Here is a 10,362-nt window from a genome sequence, read left to right as displayed (position 1 = left end):
TATATATGAAGGGCACAGTTTGATAAGTTTTGACAAATGTATATCTACCCTAAACCAAGATACAGAATATTTTCATCACCCCCAGAAAGTCCATGTATATCCCTTTCCAGTCAACCCCACTCTACTGTTCTAATATCTATTACCACAGATTAGTTTAACCTATTTTGAACACCAGATTAAATGGAATCATATTGTATATAACCTTTTGTATCTTTCTTCTTTCACGCAACATAATGTCTGCCAGACTCATCCATGTTTTATCGGTACTTTGTTCTTTTTTTTTCCTTGATGAGTAGTGGTATATTATTCAGTTTTCTTTTTTAAATATTACTGCTAATTTGTCCCTTAAAATTCTTTCCATTCAATGTATCTCTTGCATGGTCCTTTCCATGCATGTATCTTCTGCATATCTCCTTGACAATGCTTGATATGAGAAAGATATGTTAAGTGGACTATTTTATCTCTACCGCTGTCCTTTTAGGTAGAAGTGGTTCTCTCTACCTTTAGGAGAAAAGATAACCAGGCAATCTAGCATGTCAGTCATGAGTAGCCTTCAAAATAGATAGATCTAGGTTCTCATTTCCAGTCTAGCACTTAACAGACGGGTGGTTTGGGACAGGTGATTTAACCTCTCTGTGACTGTTTTTCCATTTGTAAAATGAGGATAATAATACCTTCCTAATAGGATTTTGTGAGGACTAAATTATACTGTACATAAAATGTTTGGCACAATGGAAACTAATAATAGCCTCAAGCTTGACTGTAATAAACATCTTTCTGCTTCATTCACACACTCTCAGATTTTTTAAGTCGTATAGTATAAATGGGTATATATTTTCAGAAGTTTTTTTAAATGAAGTTTTTAATTATATCTAGAAAAATCTAATTGTCAGATATTTACTTAAAATAAATATTATTTCCTATGTTAAAAAGCAAAGCCTTCCACCGTTTATTCAGTGGCAATTATATACTCAGTGCCAACTCTGAGGGGTTCTTCAAAAAAGTTAAAGACATGGCCCTAGCTTTTAGGATGTTTGGTTTGGGAGGGTAATAAGATAAGCACAAAAATAATTATAATACACAGTATGGTCAATAATAATAATAATTAACATTTGCTAATACAGTGGTTAAAAGCATGGTCTCTGGAGTTATGCTATACCATTCAAATCTCAGTCATGTGATGTTGGGAAAGTTACTTAACCTTTTTTGTATGTTACTTAACTTGTAAAATAGGGATAATAACACCTCTTACCTAGCAGGGCTGTTATGAGGAGTAGATGAGTTAATACATGTAAATACTTAGCACAGTATCAGCACATTTAAAAATGCAATAAAGAACAGTTAACATTACCGAACATTAATATTTGTCAAGCACTCTGTTAAATGCTTTACATGCATAACTTCACATAATCCCCACAATGTTGTTTCTAATATTATACCTATTTTACTGATAAGGTAACTGAGAAGCAGGGAGTTTAGGTAAGAAGATTACATACCTAGTAAATAACAAATGCCATAGAAAAGGCACATCTATAAAATAGGGATGATGATAATAGTACCTACTTTAATGATAATTAAATTAATATTTGAAAAGTGTTTACAACAGAGCCTAGCACATAATAAGGTCTATATAAGTGGATGTTAAATAAATACAAATTGCTATGGTGATTCAGAGATGGCAATAAATAACTTCCATGCATGGAGACTAAGGAAGGGTTTGGAATGGTGACATTTAAGCTAAATCCTGGAGAGAATGAGAGAGAGACAGAGAGGGAAAGGGGGGGGGGGAGGGAAGGGAAGGGAAGAAGAGGCAGGAAGTGGGAGAAAGCTCAGAGTAGGGTGTGCAAAAAGAAAAAATGGAGTAGTTAAATTTGAATAGATTTTTTTAAATCTCCCTTTTCCTCTAAACAGTCACTATTTCTGCCAGCTGTACTTCAAAATATCTAATCATTTCCTTTCATCCCTATAGAATAGGGATAGCAGTATCCTTACCCCTTCATTATCTATTTTACAATATTTATGGAGTGCCTCAACGCAGCAGGCACTGTGCTAGGAGCTAAGGATACATCAATTAACAAGGCAGACCAAAACCCAGTTCCTGTTCTGCTCTATAATAATACTCCAAAGTGGATTCCCAGCTTTTGGTCGTCTCCACTCCAATCCATCCTCCACATTGCCACGATGGAGACTGAAATACAGACTGGTCCAGGCACTCCCTTGCTTAAATCCCCTGTAGTCTTTTCCCAGCGTGTTCAGAACAAGTTCCAATTTCCCTAGCATTCTGGTCAAGGCCCTTTACTAATTGGCCAGCACAGCCTTATCTTCCAGCTTTCACCTCCATACACTCTGCACTTGGGCCAGAGTAAATCACTCAAAATCCTAAATGGACACACTTATAAATAAGCACCTGCTGAAAGACGCGGCTAGAACTCCGTCCCTACTTCATCCTTGTACACTGAAATATCCCCCACTCCGCGTGTCTCGGATGTGAAAACCCTAGTACCGCCCCTCCAGCCCCGGAGCCTGAGCAACAGCTTAGACTGGACACTTCCCCACGGCGCCAGCATCCAGAGAAGCGGGCGCATACCCCTCACCCCGCAGGAGGCCGGAAGGGGAGGGGCTTTGCGTGGCCCTGAGCCACCATCTTGCCTGAGTTGGCCGGAAATAGCCCCGCGAGCCGGCGTGCGGGTGTCGACTGAGGTTGCGCAGTGGCCGCTCCGCAAGTTCTCTGCGCGGGCAGCGCTGCGGTAGCCGTCCCGAGTCCTCTGCGGCCTCGCCCTGCAGCCACAAAGCCCCTTCTGTCGTCTCGCCTAGTCCTCCTCCCGCGGCTCCAGCCGCTGTCCCACCCTTCCGCCGGGGTTCGTGCAGCGGCTTGCACAACCCTCGGCGCGTGTACGCGCTCTGCGCCTGGCTGCCCGAAAACGTAGTCAGACCCGAGAGCGGGGTCTCCCCATCCTTCAGGCCGAGGGGCAGAAGGATGGCGGCCATGCCGGTGAGGCCCACCTCGCTGGAGGAGGCCCCGAGCCCCCACCTGCAGGAGAACCCCAAAGGCGGATTTGGCGCCACGGGCGGGGAGGGGCTGCGGAGCCTGCCCTCACCCGGAGAGGCGCGAGGTCTTGGCAGCCAAAGCCTTGGCGGGCGCAGGGCCTGCCGCCGTCTGGATCGGACGGTGGCGGAGGTGGTGCAGTTCCTGCAGGTGGAAGACAGGAAGAGCCCCGTCACTCGCTCCGAGTTGGGGAAATACGCTATCTGAGACTCAAAGGATCTTTTCCCTGAGATCATCGCTAGGGCCGCAGAACATCTGCGGTATGTCTTTAATTTTGAGCTTAAATAGCTTGGCCGCAAACACCACACTTATCCTGGTCAACAAACTAAAGCCTCTTGGGGAGGAGGAGGAGGATCTGAGGGGAGATGGCCTCAGATTGGGTCTCTTAATGATCTTGGGCTTTATCAACATGAAAGGTAATAGCACCAGGGAGGCACAAGTCCGGAAGATGCTGCGTCGGGGTGTGTGTTTGGGGGGGGGGGGTGCCCCTCAAAGTATGCCGATAACATCACTACCTCTGGGCACCCGAAGAGGCTTTTGACGATTTTGTACAGCAGCAATACCTCAATACAGACGGGTGCCTCACACCATTCCACCAGATTGTGAATTCTCTTGGGGTCCCTGAAGCAACCTGGAAACCAGCAAGCTGAAAATCCTGGGGTTCGTGGCCAAACTCCGTAGCAAGGAACCCCAGCACTAGCCAGTGCAGTAACCTGAGGTGCTGGCAGAAGAGGTCGACAAGGCCAGAGCTGAGGCCAGTATTCGGTTAGGGGCAGGGCCGATGCTGGGGTTGGCATCCGCCCCTGGTGGTCAGCAAGGGGGTGGTTAGGGTCACTGTGAAACTGCTGATTGAGTTTTAAGTAATATAAGTGAGGGGTGGGTTATTTCTATGGGAGGTGTATTTGTGTAACTAATATTTAAGTGTTTTGTTACATTTAAATTTGTTACATCTTAAATTGATGTTTATAAATGAAATTGGTCTACTTTTTGTAGGATTTTGTTGTAGAGTTTTGCTGGTTTTGTAAAAGGGTTTGAAAAACTTTGTATTTTATTCCATGATCTTAAACAAGTTCTGCAGCATAGTAGTGCTGTGCATTAATGGTTCCAAGGAACTCTGCAGTATGATGATCTGGTATCAGGGCAAAAAAATAGCTGATTAGTGTCCAGCTTCCTAACACTGGTTTAGTGTGTGTGTGTGTGTGTGTGTGTGTGTGTGTGTATGACTGATGTATACTTCTATTTGCTTAGCTATTATAGTACTAGAGAAAAATTAAAATGCAATGAATTAGAAGTATGTTCTGGTATGCTAAATAAATTAAACATTTGCTGAGCATTATCTTTACTGTGGTGCACTACTTGGGGCATTTGGGGATAGAATGTTGAACAAAATAAAGGGCCTACTTTTCAGAACTGGACAGTAAGTAAATAAACCACAATGCAGTGAGTTGAGGTCTATGGGAGAACACCTAACCCAGCAAGAGTGATTGGGTGAGGCTTTGGTCAGTCTTTGGGAAGAGGAGAAATGGGGTGGGTGAGGGAAGGGGAAGGAAAAGAGGAAGAAGAATTTGGGGGTGGGAAATGACTCAGGATCGCAGATGTTCCTCCGTGACATGAAGAAGACTTGATACGTGGTAGATCTGGAAAACACTCTGCCTTACCCAATGCTCTTATTCCAGGGCAGTTTATCACAGTGCACAAACAACGGTGGGTACTATTAGCGTTGGTCTTTTTTTATCCTCACCCAAGGACATTTTTCCATTTTTTGTTCAGATAGAGTGGGAGGGAGAGAGTGAGAGAGAGAAACATCGACGTGCAAGGGACACATCGAGTGGTTGCCACCCGCACAACCCAACCAGGGCTGGGGACAAACTGCAACCGAGGTACGTGCCCTTAGCAGGAACCGAACCCAGGTCTCTGGACCGCAGGCTGATGCTCTAACCGCTGAGCCAAACCAGCCAGGGCTAGCGTTGGTCTTTTCCAACCCTTCTCTTACCTCTACAAGGTTCCCTCTTCTACCAGAGCCCTCAGAGACCAAATATTGTAACAGTTCTGGAACAGTATATAGTGTGGGTGGGGAGGAAACATATGATGTTCCCTACTACCAAGTAGTTCCACTTCAATATCTCTCCCCTGGCACCAGGAAGCCCCATGCCCTCATCCATGTTTCTACCTGTCACTTTCCACCTGCCACTTCCCATTTGGAAGAGACTTGTAAGGCATCCCTCACATTCTTAACTACTCATGAAGGGTCATCTATATATAAGCAAGTCAGGACTCTGCAATGCCTATCACCTTCACTCTGGCGATAAATCCTGTAGAATGGGTACATAGAATAACAAGAAACCTAGAAGAGTGGTAACCATACCAAAGATGGTTGTTGGTTGAAACCACTACAGCTACCATATGCAGAAGGACTGCTTTCTGCCTCTTTAATGCCAGTCTTTTCTGCTTTTAATTGTGTCCAAATAACACTTCTGAGTATGTTAAGGTTAGCATACAATAAAAGACTTTGAGACACAGGCCTAGGGATTCAACAAATCAGAATGAGACCAAAAGCTATAAGCCATGGGCAAAGAAATTAACTAATGTTTAAAAGTACAACTTCTGGGCAGTTTATAATTCATTAAACAAAAAGATAGAGGGCCCACTATATGCCAAGGACTTTGCTGGGTTCTAAAGATTGAAAAAGCAGGACTGGCCTTACCCTGAAGGAATGATAAGATTGATAATTTCTCACATTTGTATTTCTCACGGCTGCTGAGAGGTCAGCAGTGTGTGTACCTAAAGATCAGATTACATGGTATTTGCCTATGGTCAGCAAAAGAGCACCAAGACTACAACCCGAGTCCCTTGCCCCACAATTCATTCTGTTTCATCGTAGCACATTGTTTCCCATTCCTGGCTCCCAATATGTTGTGTGTGATCTTAGTTATTATAACTCCAAAACACAAGCAAGGCATGTGTAATTACCTCCAGCTGCTACTTTAGTCCTTATGGGAGAGAGGTAGAATAGAAATGCTCCCCATTTGCCCTGGATGGTTTTGCTCAGAGGTTAGAGCATCGGCTCACAGACCAAAGAGATAATAGGTTTGTTTCCCAGTCAAGGGCAGGTACCTTGGTTGCAGGTTTGATCCCCAGTGTGCAGGAGGCAAGCAATGGATGTGTCTCTCTCACATCAATGTTTCTCTCTCTCTCTCTCTCTCTCAAAAAAAAAGAGAAGAAAAAAAAGAAATACTCCCCATTTTACCAATGGTAGAGGTGACTTTGCTGAAGATCAGAGGCATAGTACCAGGCAAAGAGAACTAACAACAGTAACCATTTATTAAACACCTACAGGCCAAAGGCATTTTTCTTCCTACTTTGTTTTTAATCCTCACCTGAGGATATATTTTTATTGATTTTTAGAGAGACAGAAGAAGGAAGAGAGAGAGAGAGAGAAACATCGATGTGAGAGAGAAATATCAATTGTTTGCCTTCTGTACACTCCCCGACCAGTGATCAAACTCACAACCTAGGTATGTGCCCTGACTTGGAATCAAACCCACAACCTTGCCCTGGCCGGTTCGGCTCAGCGGTTAGAGCAGTCCGGAGAGACCCGGGTTCGGTTCCCGCTAAGGGCATGTACCTCGGTTGCAGTTTGTCCCCGGCCCTGGTTGGTCGTGCGGGTGGCAGCCACTCGATGTGTCCCTTTCACATCGATGTTTCCCTCTCTCTCTCTCTCTCCCCCACTCTATCTGTGCAAAAAATGGAAAAATGTCCTCGGGTGAGGATAAAAACAAACAAACAAACAAACCCACAACCTTTTGGTGAATAGGACAATGCTCCAGCCAACTGACCCTCCCAGCTAGGGCTCTTCCTTTCACAACCACATTGCGAAGTAGGTATTACTAAATACCTCCATTTTACAGATGTCAGTACTTGTCATTTATTCAATACCTAAGATGAGCCAGCTTTTCTATGCTTTACATATGTTTAATGCTTTTTAATAACAATCGTACAGGATAGATATCTGTTCCATTTTGCACAAAGCAAACAGATGTGGATAAGCTATAAAGGTCTCACAGATACTGTATAACAAAACGAATTGGAACGGAAGTCTAAATGAGTCAGAAGCCTGCACGTTTCACTATTTTACATTTCCTTCATCTTGGGACTCCTTCCAGACTTGGGTCATCTGTCTCTGGACTCGTGTTCTTTCTTCAAAGACTGCTGTCTCTCTGGAGATACAACAAGGACTGTGTAGCCAAGGTAATTATGACAACACACTGCCCTGTAGGAGGGTAAAAAGGAGGCTAAAATAAAGTTGGAGAATTCTCTGTGAACATTGATCCCAGCTCTGCCTATTCTCTCCCCAGTGTTTACAAAGTGCTCACTACATGTAGAATGTGTATGTTTGCTCAAACTCAGCATGTTTTGCCCTTATAGGCCATGTTGCCTCAGTCTTTAGTCTGCTCTCTCCACTTAGCCTCAAATTAAGTCTTTCATGCCATGGAACAATCAAATAACATTTGTAAACCTGCAAATACAATTCCTAGTGTGTTTTCAGATACATGCTACAAAGAGCTGGCAGAATGCATACCCTTTCCTCAGGATGAAAGACCTCCTATGTCACAGATGCCATCATCAGTTTCTCAGATGTACTCAAAGTCTGGCCTCTACATCCATGTGTAGAACAGACATTGGCCATGGTGAGGGCAAGAGATGAATTCTGTTGTGTATGGTCATTCACATGAGGGAGAAGAAAGGCCTGGATCTCCCGTCTCCTTCCCCTTCAGCCACAGTTAGAACTAGATTCCTAAGTCAAACACTGAGTGGAGAGATCAGGGCGTTGCTATTGGGGGCGTGGTGGCAGATGGATTGCTCCAAATCATAACTAGAGAGCAAAGACAGTCAAGGAAATTCCCTTGAAAGCTATGAATCATGTCTTGGACAATAGGAAGGTCTCAGTGCAACCCCAGACTGCAGGGATATTGACACCAGAGTCAGAACTTTCAACCCACTGGAATTTCGAAATGAGTGTTTGGAAACAGGTTGAGGTTGATTATAACCCCAACATCTAGCAGGCACATAATGCTCCAGAGGTGGCAGCTCATTTACAGCCCCTGCAAATCAGGCTTCGATTCACAGGCTCAATCACAGTTTCCACTAGAGATAATTATACTTCATGCATTGGTCATGGTGGCAACCGATGCTTGTGCAAATTATTCCTCAAATTGTGCAGCCCAGCAGAGATGGCAACAATTACCTCCCAGCACAAACATAGTGTACTGACTAAGAGGTTAGGTATTCTGAAAAGTGTCCTAATCAAGATGTTTTAGAAGTCATGACTGTGACCTTGAACAAGAAATACAAACTCAGAAACGAAGCTCTAGGAAAGAATTTAGTGAGGTGACTGGAATGGTGGTCAGCTACAAACTAGAGCTCACACCCCATCCTACTAGCTGATTGCAGACCCTCCTGCCCAGTTACCGAGCCAGTCATGACAGATAACAATAGCAGCATTCATTAAATCCTATGTGTCAGGCATGGTGCTAAGTATGATAACCACATTGTCTTATGCAACTACACGACAGTCCCATGAGGCACATTCTGCATCTGCCAACATTACAATACTATAGGCAACTACAGGGAGAGAATGGTTCTGTTGGTGTGTAAGTTAAATGACTTACCCAAGCTCATGACACAGCTAGTGAGCAGCAGATCCAGAACTTGAACCTGAGTCTTCTGGGTTCTTGCTGGTGTTCCACCCTGTTGGTCTTTAGAAGGTTCTTAGAGAGAAGGAAAAAGAACTATTTGTCATGCTCATTTACACCATAACCCAGAGCACCTAAGCTAGAGGGTAAGAGGCCTTGAGAAGAGGGAGAGGCAAGTTGGCTTCTCTGGTTGTAGGGTCATGGGCCTTTTGTCACAGAAGGGACCTGAATTGGGAGAGGAGCCCATTTTTGAGGAATGTAAGTAGGAGTAGCTCTGTGGTGTCTGCAGTGAGGTGATTAGCACAGGGGAGCAGCAGCCTCGGCCTGAGCTTACTCAGAAGGCCTGCTGGCATTGCGCCCCGTGAGAGACAGCACCGTTACCCCAAGCACAGGACAGGGGGGACTTCTGGTAGGGAAGCTCCTGTCCCCTGAAGCAAACACTCTGCTCTCTGCTCTGTAATAGCATGTGGCTTCAGCTACAGCTGTAACCTCTCTGAGCTTTGGTTTCCTCATCTTTAAACAGAGGTAATGCTGCCTATCTCAAAACATTGTGGAGACTGAATGAAGGAATTACTAAGTACCTACCACAGTTTCCAGTACACAGTAACTATTATATAATGTACTCATTCAATAAATATTTATTGAGCATTTTCTGTACATACTAGGCATACCTACTAGGTAGTATGATTACAGCAGAGAACAAAATAAACAAAAATCCTCCCCTCACAGAGTTTACATACAAGTGTAAGGCTATAGGTAATAAAGTGTAGCCCATAGCACGTCAGATGGAGATCCATGGCAGAGGGAGAAATGAAACAGGACAGGGGAAACAATGCTGGGAGGATGTGCAACTGTACATAGCCTGGTCGGGAAGGCCTCCCTGAAAGTGGCATTTGAGTCGAAACTGCAGGTGATAGGCAGGGAGCCCACAGCTGTCTGGGCCATGGGGGAGATGGCACTAGCAGATGAAACAGCAAGTCTGAGTGGCCACAGTGGGATCAGGCCAGGCAGGTTCTGAGAAACAGCTCCTGAAAGCAGAGCGAGCACAGGGGAGGGCTCGAGTAGGAGATGAGCCCCTTATCCTGCGTGAGCTCGCAGAGCCGGCACAAGTGCCTCAAACAAGGGGTACGCACGGGTCTGCACCCGAGTCACTGCAGGAGTTCAGCAGGGGAAGAAGCCACAGCCACCTGTGGCAGTGCAGAGGCTTCTGCTGAGCCCAGAGCCAAAGGAAAGAGAAAATATCTTTTTATTCATAGCTCAAAAATCCTTACCCTCAGAGAGCTTACATACAAGTGTAAGACTATAGATAATAAAGTGTAATACATAGCATGTTGGATGGAGGTCTGTGTTGTAGATCTAGGTCATACAATTGCTTATAGTGGAAAATCTGAAAAGTTTCAGAGAAATGTAAAGAAGAAAATGGACTGTCTAGAATACTGACACCAAGAGGCAACCATGGTTAATGGTACAGTGTGAGTGCAGTTTTCACCCACCTGGAGTATAAACGATCCGTTGCTACTTTAACAATGAGTTGCAGTGACCCTGAGCCTCACTCCATGCCATATTTTCCTCAGATATTTCTGGAAGCTCCCAATGGCTCATCTCAAATGGTGTCACAAATTC

At 44.6% G+C, this 10,362-nt stretch overlaps 1 protein-coding gene across 1 annotated transcript; it reads left to right on the top strand.

Moving 5' to 3' along the window:
• The first annotated feature begins 2,986 nt into the window (after positions 1 to 2,986).
• Positions 2,987 to 3,875, top strand: MAGEF1 (MAGE family member F1). Its single transcript, XM_036242497.1, is given in 4 exon segments — positions 2,987 to 3,357; positions 3,359 to 3,507; positions 3,542 to 3,610; positions 3,613 to 3,875. Coding segments are annotated over 4 exon segments (852 nt in total).
• The last annotated feature ends 6,487 nt before the right edge of the window (positions 3,876 to 10,362 follow it).

The sequence above is a fragment of the Molossus molossus genome, unplaced genomic scaffold, assembly GCF_014108415.1.
Source record: "Molossus molossus isolate mMolMol1 unplaced genomic scaffold, mMolMol1.p scaffold_m16_p_5, whole genome shotgun sequence".
Lineage (NCBI taxonomy): Eukaryota > Metazoa > Chordata > Mammalia > Chiroptera > Molossidae > Molossus > Molossus molossus.
Note: the sequence above shows the minus strand (reverse complement) of the source record. Positions and strands in the feature narration are given on the sequence as shown.